Source organism: Melitaea cinxia, chromosome 19, assembly GCF_905220565.1.
Source record: "Melitaea cinxia chromosome 19, ilMelCinx1.1, whole genome shotgun sequence".
NCBI classification, from domain to species: Eukaryota; Metazoa; Arthropoda; class Insecta; order Lepidoptera; family Nymphalidae; genus Melitaea; species Melitaea cinxia.
In genome coordinates, this window is record NC_059412.1 from 14,769,270 (window position 1) to 14,788,817 (window position 19,548).

At 33.9% G+C, this 19,548-nt stretch overlaps 2 protein-coding genes across 2 annotated transcripts in view; both read right to left on the reverse strand.

The window, feature by feature from the left end:
• LOC123662805 overlaps positions 1–19,046 on the reverse strand; it is a 96,224-nt gene extending 77,178 nt beyond the window's left edge. The window contains 18 exon segments of the mRNA XM_045597600.1: positions 1,726–1,937; positions 2,793–2,981; positions 3,895–4,025; positions 4,910–5,055; positions 5,814–6,046; positions 6,514–6,690; positions 7,013–7,226; positions 8,133–8,365; positions 9,083–9,265; positions 9,751–10,003; positions 11,323–11,604; positions 11,843–12,009; positions 12,718–12,897; positions 14,549–14,676; positions 15,094–15,236; positions 16,524–16,653; positions 16,985–17,075; positions 18,981–19,046. Of these exon segments, the coding sequence (XP_045453556.1) occupies positions 1,726–1,937; positions 2,793–2,981; positions 3,895–4,025; positions 4,910–5,055; positions 5,814–6,046; positions 6,514–6,690; positions 7,013–7,226; positions 8,133–8,365; positions 9,083–9,265; positions 9,751–10,003; positions 11,323–11,604; positions 11,843–12,009; positions 12,718–12,897; positions 14,549–14,676; positions 15,094–15,236; positions 16,524–16,653; positions 16,985–17,075; positions 18,981–19,046 (3,158 nt within the window).
• On the reverse strand, positions 133–1,606 carry LOC123662662. Its single transcript, XM_045597469.1, has one exon. The coding sequence runs from the start codon at positions 1,175–1,177 to the stop codon at positions 422–424; it is 756 nt and encodes a 251-aa protein (XP_045453425.1). The 5' UTR covers positions 1,178–1,606; the 3' UTR covers positions 133–421.
• Positions 19,047–19,548: the final 502 nt, after the last annotated feature.

Consider the following 19,548-nt stretch of genomic DNA (forward strand, 5'->3'; position numbering starts at 1 on the left):
TTGCTATTCTTTCAGATATGCCTTTCAATTCTTCGATTCTGTCGGTATATTTCTTTTTTATTAAAAAACCAACACCGTATTGCCCCGGTGTTTCTCCTTTGTAATGGAGTAAATACTTCCCGCGGTCTTCTATTCCTTCTCCTAGTCTTCTCACTTCGCTTATACCAATAATACTCCAATTTATTTCGTCTATTGCTGTTTCTAGTTCAATGAGTTTATCTGGGGATCTTAGTGAGCGTGTATTAAGCGTCGCTATATGTATGAGGCAGTTATTTTCCCTTTTTTGTTTGTCTATCCTTAGAGGGTGTTGGTCGTTTTCCCCCACGAGGACCAGTCGGCTTGGGGGAGGGTGTAGTTTTGTACTTGAATATATTTTTGTTTCTTGTTTTTGTTGGATTTTCCGATTGCCGAGAATTTGTTGCTACTGTTGCTTGTTTGTAGGGGCGTTAGTAAGAGAGTTAGATCTCATTCTCATCAAATCAAATGCGTTTGTTCTATTGGCCTTAAAGGGTACGGTGGCTTGCTGTTTTTTAGGTTGAATATCCGAAGAATGTGGTGAAGAAGAAGTTTCCCGTTTTCTTTTTTCGTTGTTTGTTTCAATTTCCTTTACTACAAGTCTATCATATTTCAAAAACGCTATTTTCCCCTTTTTCCTTTCTTCTACCAACTCCGCCTGCAACGCCTTCCTTTTCGCCAGAACTTCCTTTGGGTAGTCTTCAGTGACGTATATCTCCTTAAGGTGTTTTTTGTTTTTCATTATTTCATTCTTTTTCCATGCGTTAACGAAAGAACAGAAGACTGGCCTCGGTTTGTTACCTTCTATACTTTTTTTCCCTAATCGGTATAAATTGTTTATTGCATTTTCTTCGATATCAATATTTATGTCGCTTTTGAATGTTTTAGTTATCATATCCATTAATTCTAATGTTGATTTTTCTATTTCTTCCACACCAAATATAATTATATTGTTATTTCTTTTTTCTCTTTTTAAATATTCTATTTCTTTCGCCTGGGATTCTATTTTTAGCTTTAAGTTTTTGTTTTCTTCTATTATCGGTGTTAATTTTTCATCCAGTCTAGACATAATGTTCTTCGTAATGGATTCAGTAATTTCCTCAGATTGTTTTTGCATTTCTAGTTTCATTTTATCGAACAAAAGTTGGAATTGTGTTTCCATTTTGCTATGTTTACGTGAAACGAAACGTAATCTCAAAAAACCATAGATTTTTTTTTTCAGCACTTGCAACACTGATGTGTATGTCAGTCAATAGTTATCAGCAAGTAACTATTTTTCTTGTATCTATGGCAAGTTATTAATGCTTCACTAGAACTGTCAAAGTCGAAAAAATATCACTTATAGAATAGTTTATGATCTACCCTCAAAACTTTGTTGATGTGATTTCTTCTTTGTTCTTTGCTGCGATGTTATGTGCAAATTACGCCTTCGTTAATATCTCCAGCACAATCAAGCCTCCTTTTCGTTGTTGCACGTTAGTATTTTGTAGTGTATGGTGTTTATAAATATTTTATTTTAGTTTTTAACGCGACTTTAATGACGATGATGTTTACACTTCGAAGACCGGAACCGGAACTATCTATACTATTATATATTAATGGACATTAATTATCCTTATTGCGAACCAGGCTAACAAAAATTTGTGATATGTAGAGTCACCAGACTTTATGTTAGAGTAAAAGTGATGCATTGGTTAATTTCTACATTACCTGAAGATAGTATCCTTATCTGTAGTATTAAATTCATCTACAGTATATTTCAAAGCAGCTGTAAGTGTTAAGTGATCATATTCAGACTCGTTGAACGCATCTTCTAACACTTCTTCAACTAGGTTAAAGTCCTCTACTAAATTATCAAACGCAGCCGAAAACTTTAGAAACGGACTCTCTGTATACACTGTTGAATTCCAGCTTTGAGTTTTCTGAAACAAAACAAAATATTGCAATAGTGTTGCGAATACAATGAATTGTTCAAGTAGTCTTAGTTATGGTATAATATATGTCCACCACCACCACTTCAGCCTATCGCAGTCCACTACTGGATATATGCCTCCACAAGTTCGCGCCAAAAATGGCGTGATTTCATGTGTGTTGGGCACCAGGCTGAGCAGGCGGGTTGGTGACCGCAGGGCTGGCTTTGTCGAACCGAAGACGCTGCTGCCCGTCTTCGGCCTGTGTGTTTCAAAGCCAGGAGTTGGATGGTTATCCCGCCATCGGTTGGCTTTTTAAGTTCCGAGGTGGTAGTGGAACTGTGTTATCCCTCAGTCGCCTCTTACGAAACCCCCGGGAAGAGAGCTATATTTTTTTCTGCCGTAACCACACAACAGTTAAAATATTTATTATGTCAAAAAGAATATTACATACTTACCGAAATATATAACTACTTTTTACAACTTAGTATATAAAATTCTTACATTTTAAAGTATAATTATGTTCTGTTGATATAAGTCTATATTTACTACAACATATGGATACTTCACGTAATGTGACAAGGATTACCAAAATAACGTGTTTTAAGATCGCGCCACGGTTCGCTTAAACCGAAAATAAAAATCATCATATCAAGAATTTCGCTCTGGCGGGTACATCGTTCCATAGCTTAATTGGCTAGAGCGCCGACACGGTCAGTCGGAGACGCGGGTTCGAATCCCGCTGAGCGGTCAATTTTTGATATGATATTCAAAAAAATGTGTCTTAAGATCTTCACATTTTTCAAAAAAAAAAAACACCAATGATACTACCAAAAATTTACGATACACCAATTAAATTCAACTTACAAACATAGTTGCATTTCTCGCCGCTAAATACACTTTCCATTCATCTTGCATATTCGTATCAAGGCACATTATGTTCTCCAGCGATGTTAAGCCTATTCGTGACTCCTCGCTTAGTTGTAGAAACTTCGAGAGGCTTTCGGAACAGGGCCAGTACGGTTCCGAGTTCAACAAAGTAATTATTGGTACTACCTGAAGAAAATGTTTAATATTTGCAATTATAGTTATTAATCTGTAGACGTAGATATTTAGTATTAAATGACTGTAATTTTTGGCCAAGTCAATCGATCAAACAATCAAAGACTTACTTAATTTATATCAGTAAGGTAACAAGTTAAGTGTTTATTAAGTTAAGTAATAATTTATAACCAGACGACCAATAATTATATCAATTTATATTATTCTTATAACCAGAGATATAGCATATATACAAAACTATTTATATACGGGAATATATGACTACTGCCATGGGGATTATTGGACAGAAACTCATAAGTATTTGTATTGTAGTATTCTTGAGTTATTGCCAACATCATACAAACAATCTTCAATAAAAAAACATTCGGATACAAAAATCACTTTTAATAACAATTTATAAAAATATAAAGATATTGAAACAAAAGAATAATCAAACAAAATTGGTTGTTTGATTATTTATTGTCTGTAAAGTTGGTTTACGGACGATATTTTAACGTGACGACGTCATAACAAACATCTCATCGGACGCATAGGCCAACCAAGTGGAAGAGAGATAGATGCGGCGCAAGCGTACACTGAGCGTAACGGGACTGTGGCGACATCTATCGCGCAATATAACTACGTAATTAGAGAAAAAAACTGACGTATGCTATATCGCGCTATCAGAGTTTTCAAAGCGATTGAGTATATATACAAGAACACAACAACCGTTGGGGCAGTAGCCCACCAGACACAATATCCATTTGGTCGGAGGATCCTATATCCCATTGCGATGGCGGACAAGGAACTCAACACCTTGTTTTTCCGTACCTCTAAAGGACAATGAGTCATCATATGCAATAGATAAAATTGTAACAAAATCCAATGAAGTAAAATGTCTTAGATAGGTATATGCTTCAATACATACATCAGTAACGTCAGATTTGATGAGGTCTACAGCATCTACAATCATTTTCGGGATGTTGGGTAGAAAATTCTGCAAAGCTACCGCAGTTAGAGGCGGTATACTTGATGAAGTACTTTCATTTCTGGAAATACCTGTAAATTTCGTTAATATGTGATATATATTAAAATACTAGCTGACTCAGCAAACGTTGTTTTGCCATATAGGTATATGTATGCCATATATATGTGTACGGGTTAACGTACATTGAGCAATATGATTATCTCGCAAACTAATAACCTCCTTAATTTGGCTTGTATACAATAACAATTTCACAATTGTTATTTGTTTGCTACGAATGACGTCAAATGACGTGTGTACTTCTGCCTATATACACTCAAAATAATCTTAATAAATTTAGTGTTAGATCGACTTTCATTGGGTTTGGTTTCCCTCATAGCCTTCCCTCACATGTCATCTCTCACTCAACCATAGACTGTACCATACAATATGTATATTATTTTTTTGCACGATAAGCAATCACCAACATATCATATACTAAAACTTTCTCCGAAACACGCTGTATTTATCGGTTCAGTAGTTTTCCCAGTATAACTGAACAAAAAAAAACCGGCTCTACATTGATTAGTATAGATAGATAGATATGTGATCGTCTTTTGTCTTTTAAAAACATGTAAAGTTTTTTATTTAATTAATAAAAATATTCTGCACAAAATCCTGCATTAGACATAAGGTCATATTCTAGAAGAAAAAAATGACTAATAATGCGTCTCTTTTAACCGTTCTTTATTTAGCAGGTCATAATTAGCAATGATAGCCCTTTTTCTTTTTCTCTATTTAAGCTCGCTTTATTATTAGATTTTGTTGTTGTTGTACAAGTTGCACTATATAAGCATACTGAACTACACTTAAATAAAAAATATATTACAAAGACATTGGACAGAGTGAAGGTGACTTCAATAGTAACTTCTTAAACTAATAAAGCTTTTAACCACTTGTCTCGTGACCAGTTATTTACCTGCAACAAGTCGGACTACGTCATCTGCGACAAACAGCGGTCCACTGACTGAGGCAATATAAAACTTTAGTTGAAGCCAAATGTCAGATGTTATGTCGAAGATGCCACGGTCCAAGAGATCAAGAAAACGAAGGCCAAGTTTTATGCTGAAAACAAATAGGTGATTAATAGCTTAACTTGACGTTCTGGTTTAGGACTGGACAATCTTGACATTTCAATCTAGTGATCTCTTCCAGAAAAATAAATATTATGAAAACACTAATAGTTCAAACAGGAACTAGGCGAAATACTGATATAACTGAGGTAGGGCAAAGCAGGAATTTCCTGCTCAAAATATGGAGCAGCCCGACTGGGGTAGTGCCTCGACCTTACAGAAGATCACAGCTAAATAATACTGTTTTCAAGCAGTATTGTGTTCCTGTTGGTGAGTAAGGTGACCAGAGCTCCTGGGATTGGGGACGCGCTTGCAATGCTTCTGGTGTTGCAGGTGTCTATAAGCTACAGTAATTTCTTACCATCAGGTGAGCCGTACGCTAATTTACGAATTAGTGGTATAAAAAAAAATCTTGACATTTCAATCTAAGTGATCTCTTCCAGAAAAATAAATATTATGAAAGCACTAATAGTTCAAACAATAGAAACTAGGTGAAATGAACGAAAAAGATCGGCCAGGAGTGAAGTGGACTTTTTCACGTAGAGTTCTATACTGCAAACAGACAGCGCAGAATAATTATTAATTCTTAATTCACGTTAGCATGAAATTCTCATTCTTTAAAGCGACTAGCTCACAACAGTGACACAAATACAAAGAAGATATTTAGCTATAGCTAACTATAGTTAGCTACTATTTAGTCTGACATTACATATGTATAAGTATAAATGATTTTCAACAACAAGATCTTACCTAACATGTATAGCTCTGTTTAAGTTCTTAACGTTGAACCAAAAGTCTACCGCATCATGCATCATCCCAGTTACTTCTTCCTGCATTTCTTTATCCATTCCATATGTTTTATATTCGAACAAATATGTGTAATCTTCGTTTAATTTTTCGTATAAATTATTCAGACCAGTTATCATTTGCGTCCATTTGATTTTTTCGAACGGCGTGTGTTCTATGTTCTTGATTGTAGTTATCTTTAAAAGAAATATAGGTAAATTCGGATTGAGTTAGATCAAAGAGGCTATAGTCACGGGTATTTCGTTTTTATTTACTAGCTTTCTGCCCGCGGATTTGCCCACGCGGATTTCGACCGATCCGTTTTTTGAGACAAAGCTTTTAAGAAAGCTAAGCCGATGGTGATTTTGAAGTAAGTATTATTTTTAATGCTTTTTTTATTATTTAGAATGAAATAATATTATACATATTTACATTCACATTCACAGTTAATAGCTAAATAGTTAGACTGTTGCGGTATAAATCATGTCCGCGTGAAGTGGTGCCAAGGATCCTGGCATCATGTCCTGTTGAATCGCTATACCGATTCTCTGGGCAAAAATGCACGTAAATTATTAATACATAACACGTAAAGGCGTAAAAAAAATTGTAGACTTACATAATAGTGACTGCGTGTAGTTAATTTCTTAATTGTGTTAACACTTACCGCTTTTCCAATAACGGAATCTTTCATCAGTCCATCTTCAATAGCGTTGCTTATGTTACACAGCGTTGCTACCAGAACCTCCTTATTACTATTAGGCGGGAAGTTTAAGTATATAGCCGCATTTTCAGGTCCATTACATAAAATATCTTTACACGATGTTGATAAAGCCTTGTACGTCTTGAAATAAGAAAACGCAAACATAAATACATAACAACTAACCAATTCACAACAACAACCTCTTTATAGATATTCTGGTGACTTTATGGAAGTACTATATTACAGTTTTAATTATTATTAACAGGCAGGCAAAAGAAGTTTTTAAGGTTTTAAAAGATAGAGCGATAAATTTAATTCATTCAATGTCTTATTTATAATTATTTGAAGAAGAACAAACAAAACTATAACTTCGTTCGTTAGAATTCACTAGATTGTTGTGAGTTGTTGGATTTAAAAGGCTTTATTTAATCATTTTTAAACATTTAGCTAGTCTGATATTTACCTTGTCCTCATCTAATGCTGTTGCTAAAACCGTTCTTACAACTTCTGGATATAGTTCTTTGGCTTTCTTCTGTAGATCCCGAGGTGCCACGTCCAGTTGCTCATTCATTGCTCTTATCATTATGATTACGTTCTTTAAGAATGAAGATATTTTGTATTCCAGAAGCGGATTTTGATTTACCACCTCTTTGGCTAAAGCGCCGTGGATTGTTATCCTGTAAGTGTATGATAGATTAATGAATTACGTTTGCTTTTATCTACAATCATAACAAATATTTAATTAATAATTTTGATAATGCGAGATTATAGTTGACGATACAAATACAAATATACTTTACAACCAGAAACAATACATATAACATAAATGTAAGAAAAAGTAACAAAAGAAATAGAAATCTACAAAAGGCGGTCTTAACGCTAAAGAGCGATCTCTTCCAGACAACCTTTAGTAAAAGGACATGAAAAAGAATAAAGCGGCATAGAGGTGGACTTTAAAATAATGACGATGTGGTTTTAATTACTTAACAAATACTTCTTACTTTGATAGATCAAATTTTTTTACAAGTAACGTAGTTTCAATCAATTTTATATTTATATAATTATCAATTTTAAAATCATTGAATTTGAAAATATAAAAAAAGTGATGTAATTCTAAACTATTACTACATTTCATAGTTAGCCAAAAAAAAAGAAGAAATTAAACATTACAATATAACTTATGTTGGGTTAGGTTAGCCGCGTTGGCGCAACGGTTACAGCCATGGATTTTATCTGTTGCGCTGGCGGTTGCGGATTCGATCCCCGCACATGACAAACATTTATATTGGCCATACAGGTATTTGCCGTGGTCTGGGTGGTTGTGCAATCCTTGTGGGTCTCCCCACCGTGCCTCGGAGAGCACGTTGAGCCGTCGGTCCCGGTTGTTATCATGTACACCTGATAGCGATTGTTACTCATAGTAGGGAATATATCCGCCAACCCGCATTGGAGCAGCGTTGTGGATTTAGCTCTGATCCTTCTCCTATATGGGGAAAGAGGCCTATGCCCAGTAGTGGGAATAGTGGGATATTACAGGCTGAAGCGACTTATGTTGGGTTAAAAGATTCTTAAACTTAACTCACAGCATATGTTTACCCAGGTATGTCTTGTTTCTGAAAATTTGCAAAAACTTCGAATCTTCTGGAACGTTAAACACTATGGACCAGTCAACTGTTTCTTTCTCTTCCTGTTCCATTTTTTTAATACTTTCTGTAAAATTTTTCAGGATTTCGAAATCTTTGTCTATACTGTACAGTTCACTGCTTATGTCCTTGCCCAACGTTTCCAGAACAAAAAGGGATGCCATGCTGTTTATCTAAAATATACATTTAGATAGATAGAGAGAAGGATATGTTTTGTTTTTAAGCTTTTATGGCAAGCATTTAACACTTTTATTTTAAAAGACGACACGACAACATAATCATAACGCCTGCAACGTCGCTGAAAATTGGTAGTCTTAAGTTGTCGCGGTAAATCTCGTAAAAATGAAAGTACTTAAAGATATGTCTCTGCAAAAATCTAAACTGTAAAATGGCTGGATAAATTCGGAATAGCCTTTTTTTAAAGATTTCTACTAGTCGTATGTCTTACAGCATATAAAAAAAACTAAGAAAATAGGTAGAAAATTTGAAAAATAAATATAGCGTTATATTTATTTTAACTTCAAGTGCTTTATAAAAGGCAAATTAAGTCTGTCTGGTCAGCTAATTTAAGACAAAAGTGTGTGTGTGTGTGTGTGTGTGTGTGTGCAATTGACACACGGCAGAAGTAACACATCTGAAAAGTCGTAAGAAGGTAAACCGTTGTGATTTGTTCTATTGAAGATGACGGTCTCGTGAAAAAGGTCGTAAGTGTCATGCAACGCGTCGCCTATGCTTTTTGAGCAATAATGTAACCTACCTCATTATTTTCTTTACCTTTATGTGTATTATTGTGTGTTCTCTATCGTGACGCTTTTCGTTTATCGAGTTTCAAATCACAACGATTCAGAAGAAGTTTCACGCAACAATATGAAAGGAATAAAAGTACTCACATTGTTCTTAACTTCATAGATACCAAAGGCGGTTAGAAGATCTTTGACATAATTTTTCCAGGCGTCCGTACAAAGCTGACTTTTAAACTCTGTGGCTTCTTCTTGTGATATTAAGAAGAAATTTTTTAGACGATTTACGTCACAGAACATCTGCCCGGGATCATTTATCTTTGACGTAATAATCTAATAAAAAAAATTGAAGAATTTAAAGTTACTACAGTCAAGTCAATTTTGAGAAGGAATCCGACTCTTTGTGAATTTTAGTTGAAATTTGAATTTATTACTAAAATATGCATTTGGATTTTCTAAAAATTTAATAAACAGCAGTAAATAGTCAACTTGATAATATATACTTTTGTGTATGAAGTCACTGACCTTGAGAATAAATATAAATTTACATCCATTAAAGTAAAAAAAAAGAATAAAATGTCTGAGTAATGTAATCAAATATTTATATAGTGAAATAGAGTAGGAAATATAAAATGTGTATCTTAAATATGATAACGTATTTAATATTAAAAATTACAAGACATATTACTGAAATCAATACTGCAATATATTGTCGATCCACTATTTATTTAGATTATCAATCTTATAATTTTTATATAAGTTAAAGAGTTAGAAATTATAAAAGTATTTTTATATATAGATAAATAATATATTTGTACCTGTGTTCTTTCAGCATCAGTCAAAGCTTCTAATCCTTTTTTAATTATTTCCGGTGACAATACTAGTAAAGTTTTGATTCCTTGGGGATGCCGCAAGGTAACATTACGGGCCATCTGTTCTATATGCATGTTGATGTCGACTATTCTCTCACCACTCTCTATTAGCTTGGCGAGGAGTGAAGAGTAAAACAGGACATCGTGTTTGTGATTATCAGGTAGCCATTTTAAAATAAAGTTTGTGATGCCTGAGAAACTGTAAGAAAATCTAGATAAATAAAAATATATCGCTAAATGCAACTTAGATTGTCATAATTTCTGTACATACATTAATTTACATACTCAGTATTTTTTTCTAACATAATATCCAAACAACTATCACGATAGCACAGATTTTAATTTCTTCAAATGGACATAATAATAATATGTAATCGCGATCATATATTCTGAGGGGGTTCTAAAAATTTTTTTTATATCACTAGGTCGGCAAACAAGCGTACGGCTCACCTGGTGGTAAGCGATTACCGTAGCTTATAGACGCCTGCAACACCAGAACCATCGCAAGCGCGTTGCCGACCCAATCTCCAATCCCCAGTAGCTCTGGTCACCTTACCAACAGGAACACAATACTGCTTGAAAGCAGTATTATTTTGCTGTGATCTTCCGTAAGGTCGAGGTACTACCCCAGTCTGGCTGCTCCATATTTTGAGCAGGACATTCCTGCTGTGCCCTACCTCAGTTAAAACTTGCCAATAAGTAGTTTTATCACAGGCACGTCACCTGGATACTGACAATTTTGTATGTTTATACAAGGCTGAGGTTTTATATCCTCTTTATAAGTTGTTATTTGTTGATTTTAATATCATTGATTGTTGATAATGGAATTCATCGTTACGTAGCACCATGAAGGTTGATCGATAAAAAATCCCAGTGTGTCTATTTTAAGACATCATTTATAAGTAAATTGATAGCTTGTTTACAGGGATGCTTTAAAAGTTAACATTGTGAAATATTAAACTGACACAAATGATAATGTATGAACTCATTATATAGAAAGGTTTATGTTTGTAGTTTTACTTAAAGACCAGAAATGGAAAGATACATTGTAAGATATAATTGTGTTTGCAGGCAAACGAAGAAAAACCGACTACAGTTATATCGACAAGTAATAAAACGTAGGTAGAAGAAAAAATAGTCAAGTAAATACGTATTATCAAAGATTACTCCAAAAGTTGTTATCAGATCTCGATGAAATTTAAATGTGACCACATGATAAACATCGGCTTTTGATTAAATAAAAAATCATCAAAATCGTGGTTTTCTTATCATGGTACCAAACTATGGATATCTCCTTTCCAACAAAAAAGAATTATCAAAATCGGTTCATAAACGACGGAGTTATCCCCGAACATGCATAAAAAAATATATATACGGTCGAATTGAGTAACCTCCTCCTTTTTTGAAGTTGGTTAAAAATGTATACTACCATGATATGCTTTATGTATTGCCAATTTATAAATGATTATGATTAAATGAAAGAGTGTAGTAAAATTTAGACGCTTTCTTAATACTTACACATTAAATACGTTTGTATTTGTTTCGTTGTTCTCAGTGACGACATCAGAAACATTATCAAATATATGTAAAAGTTTTATAAATCCATTATTAGTTTTCAATGCTTTATCAACATTGGAAAAAGCTAAATCAGTTACTTCTTTGTCTGAGTCTTTGATTTTTGTTATAAAGTTGCTTAAGTATTTGATAACAAGGACTGCTGTGTCAACGACACTTCTTAGTGTTTTGTACGATTCAGTAACTCCAATAGTCGGTTGAAATAAATCCATTACTTTTGTTATCCTGTGAACATTTTAAATAACTTTATTAATTCTTAGTATAAGTTGTATAAAGTTTTATTTTTTATTTTGATTATTTGAAGCAAAATTTTCAAAAATTTCTCCCAAATAAATGTTTAGGTTATGAAGGGCTCTACTGGCTATGGTTTTTGTCTATTATTACCTAGGTTTAGATGCTAATAATGACAAAACAGTTAATCAAGGAACATTATTGTATAATTAAACATTTATATAATACTTACATAGTCAAATTAACGTAACTGAAGTCTGGTTGTCGACCATATAAAATAACACTGATTTCTGGAGGCAGGAAGGTTTCCAATGATGTCATTCTCAGCACAGCTACCAGCATGTTTCCTATTCTCGTTATTCTGTCATCACCTGATAGTTTTGTGTACATTTCACCTACCTAAAGAATATTAGATGAAGACTTTCAATCTAAAGAAGACATGTATCACTTACATTGAGAAAAAATTATGTTCGTCCTTGTAGACTAGCTTTTGACTACAAAAAGGTTTCAAATGAGGTAGACGAAGTTTTCAAGAAAGCTGATAAAAATAGTTTAAGTATTTACTTTGCTTAAATATTTCAACTAATGTGCGAATTTGTTGAAGTAGAATTTTACAACTGACTTCTTTGAGATATCTTTTTAGCCGTAATAAAATTGTGTGTGTGTGTCGAATTTGTGTATTACACGATGTTGTATAATTGTGTTTGCAGGCAAACGAAAAAAAAATCGACTTCAATTACATTGACAAGTAATACAACGTAGGTAGACGAAAAAATAGTCAAGTAAAAACGCATTATCAAAGATTACTTCAAAAGTTGTAATCAGATCTCGATGAAATTTAAATGTGACCACATGATAAACATCGGCTTTCGATTAAATTAAAAATCATTAAAATCGGTACACCCAGTAAAAAGTTATGCGGATTTTCGAGGGTTTCCCATCATCAGATCCTGGTTTCCTTAGTACCACACTTAGGATATCTCCTTTCCAACAAAGAAAAAGAATTATCAAAATCTGTTTATAAACGACAAAGTTATCCCCGAGCATACATAATATATATATGTATATTATACGGTTAAAAAGGACGCCAATACGACATATACATACCATTGAAATATATTTGCCAAAATCAATTTCTAAAAGCAAGCCTTTTATCAAATTCGATACAGCTTGATCTTCAATTTTACATAATTTGTCCACAAATGTATTCAAATGTTCAATATTTTCAATCTTTATCGTCTCTTTTATAAAATCCGCATTGCACCTTTCTAGACTTCCTTGAAATATCTGAAAAGGATATTAAAATAGTTACTTTAAGATAGGATACAAAGGGTTCTCTACAAAAAGGTTCCAATTGAGCCTTAATAAAATAAATTATGTATGGCTACTCAATAAACAAAATATAAAAACAATAAACAATAACAATAAAAATTGAATGTCATAATTTTTTTTTATGTCACTAGGTTGACAAACAAGCGTACGGCTCACCTGATGGTAACGATTACCGTAGCTTATTGACGCCTGCAACACTAGAAGCATCGCAAGCGCGTTGCCGACCAATCCCCAACCCCCCCGGGAGCTCTGGTCACCTTACTCACCAACAGGAACACAATACTGCTTGAAAACAGTATTATTTTGCTGTGATCTTCTATAAGATCGAGGTACTACCCCAGTCGCATTTTATCATTAAAAAAACATATGTTTCTAAAACAAAACAAAAATAAATGAAAAATAATGGCAACTTCTATGAATCTGCATCTCACGTGACATATTTTATTTTAATGCATCAAGATCTCACAGTTCTTTAATGTCACAAAGACATTTAAATGCCACTTGAGTATTTATACTTTTTTATCTCTATTAATTTGCATTCGCACGCATTTAGTTTGTAACTCTGTAACATTCCACTGTTGCCTCTTTCTCCATGAAGGAGAAGGATTGGAGCTTAATCCACCACGCTGCTCCACTGCGGGATGGTGGATATTTTATTTATAGAAGGTTTATTTATACATTGAACTTGGGCTTATATTAATATTCATCATTACAGCCTATACAGTCCACTGCTGGACATAGGCCTCCACAAGTTTACGCCAAAAATAACGTGAGCTCATGTGTGTTGCCCATAGTCACCACGCTGGGCAGGCGGGTTGGTGACCGCAGTACTGGCTTTGTCACACCGAAGATGCTATGTTAATATTATCGCCGCTTAAACATTAGTTTATACAAATTATACACCATTATAGACTGTATTGCTCAAAATTACTTTATACAGACCCAAATCGAACAAATTGATATGAAATTACAAAATGTTTAAAAATTAATATTATTTTAAAAAAGCCTTTCTGACTCTACTCGAACACATTCAGTAACAACATGGTATGCGTCTTCAATGACATTCTGAACATTTTGAGTTGGAAACTTGCCAACTAAATATGTTAAGCTAAGCCATTTAGGGGAATCAGATCAGAGCCAGAGATCCACAATATGGTTATTTCTATTAATTTTAATGCTTGTAAACCATGGTGTATGAGGAAGTGACGCTATACTGAGCAGCCTAACACCAAAGTGCTCCCACATATCTGTCTCAGTGTTAGCTGTACAAGCGAACATAAAACCGGCTCTACATTTATTACTATAGATTATATACCTATCTTTATTTCCTTGTGGTCTTTAGACTAAATTATTTAGCGCATAATTATTTAAATATTAAGTGTAGTCTCTTTCCAGACATTTATTTTAAACCTTATTTATATTATAATTTTTAAAAGAAAATTGTCGTTTTATTAGGAACGTAGGTAGGCTATAAAATATTAAACTATGACTCACAGGATGTCACAAACTTAAAATGATTACAAGTGTGATACAGACGATTTAATGTTCACAAATAAAGTAATACCTGAAGAATACAAATCAAGAAATAGATTTTTTTTATCCTTACCCCTTTAAATCCTATTTCTGATTGAATAATGCTTTCAGAGACCTCTTCAGAAACGTTTAACTCTTTTGAAATGAATCGCTTCACTCTCTTTGGGTTTCTGAATATGTCACGTACACGTAATCCATATTCTGAAATACAGTAACATTGAAAATATTTTGCTTAGGTTGGGATTATGTTTATTTATTTTAATTACTTCAAATTAAATAAAATCGATAAATAAATAATTATGTTACCAGAACATTAGATAATAAGACAAAAGATTTTTCGTTTAAAGAAATTAATATTCTGTTTTCTTATATATATTTTTTCATTTTATTTTGATGACAAATATACAAATTTAGATATCGCAAGAATAAGGTAAATACTTGAAAATAGAAATTTATTTACTGTTGAAATTAAATAAAATCTTTTCTAACAGCAGCAGTAAAAATAAATAGATTTCAAAATAACTAAATTTAGTATAATTTTGACAGATAATTTTAAAAAAATACGTTGAAAATAAGCTGGATATCTACTATATAGATTGTACTCCTTTAAAAACTTACTGGTAATATTGATGAACACCGGATTGTCCGCAATGTCAGACAGAGTCGCGAGTAACTTTATAGCATCAGGCACAGCTGATGCTGTGTCGACAATGCTCGCGTTGTTGAGTAGTGGAGATATCTGGCGATGTAGCTGAGTGAACCTTTAGGATAACATATTTAGCTTTATTAGAAAAAGTTGGTGTTTTTGAAGTGAAAACTTATTTTGGCGCATCACACACACATTTTTTCGTAGGTAGTAAGTTAGGCTGATCCGTCACGTTCTGATATGAAAGGCTCGATCGGGTGAACTCGGGACCGCCGAGTGTAAACGAGCGAGAAAGATACAGACAGCTGCTCTTCGTTGCTGAACGGTGAAAGGCTCGATCGGGTGAAATCGGGACTTATTGCTTAGTAGCAATTGCCGATGTAGTTTTCACTTCTGCCGTGCGGTCTTAGCACACACCCTATTTTTTTTAAATAATGTAAAACTATATCTGCTCTCAAATTAAATATATTCAAAATGTTCTGACCGATCACTTTTTCGTTATCTGTACCCATTCTTATACATAATAGAATTTGTGCTCATTTATATGTTGTAACTGACTTCAAAAAAATTGTGTTTGCTAGCAAACGAAAAAAACTGACATCATTTACATCGACAAGTAATACAACGTAGTAACATAGTAACAACGTACAATGTAGACGAAAAAAATTAACAAACGCAAGTGAGATAAATGGTATTAACTTAATTTATTTGAAACTTTATTGCACATTTTAAGTTAAATGACGAAAATAACAATATTGTAACTAAAAAAAGGACCAACATGTAAACAAACAACCCCTAGAGAACCAATAGAGAAAAATATTCATAAAAAAACACAATAAAGTGGTAAGTTAGTAAGCTACTACGTATCAGATACCTAACCTAACGGAGGTGGGGCACAGCAGGTAATTGCCTGCTCAAAATATGGAGCAGCCCGACTGGGGTAGTACCTCGACCTTACAGAAGATCACAGCTAAATAATGCTGTTTTCAAGCAGTGTTGTGTTCCTGTTGGTAAGTAAGGTGACCAGAGCTCCTGGGGGGATTGGGGTAGGGTTGGCAATGCGAAGGTGGCGAATGCTAGCGCGACCCCTCTCGCCCCAACCAGGCGGATGACTGCTAACACGTGGTGGTTTTTAGTCAGTAGGAGTCTGACATAAGCATCTGGCGCCCTCGCGCTGGAGGGTATCATGATGGATTTTCCCCACGTAAAAAAAAAGGGTTGGCAATGCGTTTACGATGCTTTTGGTGTTGCAGGCGTTTATAAGCTACGGTAATCGCTTACCATCAGGTGAGTCGTACACTTGTTTGTCAACCAGTTGTAAAAAAATGTACAATGTATTACATAAATAGTAATATACCTACTAAAAAATAATATTAAATATTATAAAATTTAAATATCTTACTTTGATTTCTCATAGGTGGGTATCTCTTCAAACTCGTCCATAACGGAGCACTCATTGTTGACGTTACATATGAATGACTGCAGGAAATTAAGTACACCCGCGCTTGGCAACGCGCGCGCCGCGAACTGACCTGGCAATGACATAAAAAGTTAATATTTTTTTATTGATTCAGCATGCATTACACTGCTAAGCACGCTAGAGCACAGCGGGAAATGTCTGACCCAAAATTTTTGATCAGCCCGACGGGGAAGTACCTCAAGTTCACAGAGAGTCACAGCTAAATACTCGCAAGAATTGTTGTGTTCCTGTGGTGAATAAGATAGCCAGAGTTCTGGGGGAGGGTCAGGAATAGGGGTGACAACACACCTGTAATGTTCCTGGTGTTTGCAGGTGGCTATAAGCCGTGCCATTTTTATAGTGTAAAAATATATACATATAGATTTTATAATTATAACACTTACATGTTGAATAATCGACGTTGTCTACATTGATCCTGACCACGTAGAGGGTGAGCATAACAAATGTCGCCCATAGCGTCCCTGCTAGTGTTATCTGAAAACATCATTTCAAAATCATCATCATTGCCCAATTGTTTTCTATTAATAACAGGAGGCCTGATACGTGCTACACGTTAAAAAGGCAGCCTTTCAATTTAAACACATTTTTATAAAAATTAAAAATATTGAAGGGAATATCATCATCATCGTCATCGTTTCAGCCTATTGCAGTCCACTGCTGGACTGGTCCTGCGGTCATTAACCCGCCTGCCCAGCGTGGTGACTATGGGCAAAACACATGAGTTCACGCCATTTTTGGCACAAACTTGTGGAGGCCTATGTCCAACAGTGGACTACGATAGGCTGAACTGATGATGATGATGATGATGAGATCGAGTAGTTTTTCGAGATATTGTGATTAATCAGCTAATGTATGAATGACCTTTCATTCTGTTCACTCATATATTATATACATAAACAGGTGATATAAAATATCTACTATGATTATTTCAATGTCTTTAAGTCATGGCAAGTTGTAATAATCTTAACCTATGATTCACGTCAATCATCTATACAGATAAATAAAATTGGAGTGTATGTTTGTAATATTGCAATAACCGCTTTTACTAAATGCACGTGGATGTATACACGGTACATATACCAAAATAACATTTTTTACAATCTTTGTTGTCTGTATGTTCGTTTCGGCTAATCTCTGAAACAGCTGGACCGATTTTGGCAAGATTTTTACTGGCAGATAGCTTTGTAATAAGGAGTAACTGAGACTACGTCAATTTTAGAAATTTTTTATTTTATAGCTCTACGAATTGAATAATAACTTTTTTGGTAAATACCAAGCGGACGCGTGTCAAGTCACGAAGTCGCGGGCACAGCTGGTTTCACAAACGTTGTTACAAATTACTGACACAACACTTCAATTTTATGACTACTTAATATGTTAATATAGTGTTAATACACTACAAGAAAACGATGCATTTTCATGTTAATGCTACTAGGTATCATTATGAACTGACTGTATTCTGGTATTTAAATTGTGGATCAGTGACAAATATTTTACGATCTTTATGTATTTATTTATTACTGACTGTGCCCGCGACTTCGTTTGCGTGGAATTAAAAAAAAAATTTCAGTTCTCAGTTCCAAAAAAAAAAGTAAAAGTAGCCTAAGATACTCCTTATTACATCAGCTATCTGCTAGTAGAAGTCCGGTCAAAATCGGCCCAGCCCTTTCAGAGATTAGCCCGAACAAGCAGACAGACAAAAATTGTAAAAAATGTTATTTTGGTACTTATATGTACCGTGCATTTAGTAAAAAGCGGTTATTTTAATATTACAAACAGACACTACTATTTTATTTATTTGTATATATTAAAATGTCTCTAATATAGTTTCATAAACACAGACCTTTTGGTAATAATATAAATTAATAAATAATGTGGGTAAAAGACATCAGTTCACGCTATTTTTGGCGTGAACTTTTGGAAGCCTATGTCCAGCCGTGGACTGTGATAGGCTGAAATGATGAATGATGAATAAATAATACAGACATACGTCACGTAAATATAAGAGTAGTCAGTTGACGCGGTTGTATATATTGCTTTCTGCTCTCAGAGCGTTGAGGTCGATTCCTGCTCTAAATCTGAGTGTAATACTTATATATGTACTATTTATATATGACTGTGTGTGTAAGTTAAAGATATATATTTATTAAGGTAGGAAACATCTTACACAAAATTTGGTGCAGCCCGAGTGGGCAAGTGTCCCTCCCAACATTACAGAAAAAAAAGAGCTAAATGATTATGCTTTCAAGTAATGATGTGTTCCTGTGATCCATAAGCTACGGTTTTCACTTACCATCAGGCAAAACATACGTTTGCTTTTTACCTTTATAGGTGACATTATCGTATATTAGGAAAATATTTATTTATTACTGCACTGACCGGATTTCTCTTTCGTATGAGGTAGTCCTTCCACAGGAGCAGGCGAAGCTGCAGGCCCGCCGCCATGTCGATGTTGTCACGACACCATCACTATACACAAAAACATGGATAATTTAGTATAAACAATCAAAATGACAACTAATATATATATTATTAGTATATGATTCATTAATATTTATATATTCTTTACTGTTATTATTATCATTTTTATTTATGTTATATTACATTCGAAATAAACCGTTAATTGTTTGTAATTTAAACGTCCCAAGGGTATTCATTAGTTTAATATGAAAATAAGTTTTTTTTTCTTTGTTGTTGTTCGGTTTTAGGGTAATGTTTGTTTTGTTGTTTTTCCTTTAGTGTACACGTTTGTTAATTTAATTTTAAACGGATGGTCGTAATTGTTCTTGATGATTATATTTCATTTTGTTTCTTTTATAAATTTTACTGTGTACCATCCCTAATAAATCAATAAATAAATAAAATAAATATATAAATATAGTGCATTTTATAAATATTAACATTATTTATTTTTTTATTAGGCGAATTTACAGTGTGAATACTTAAT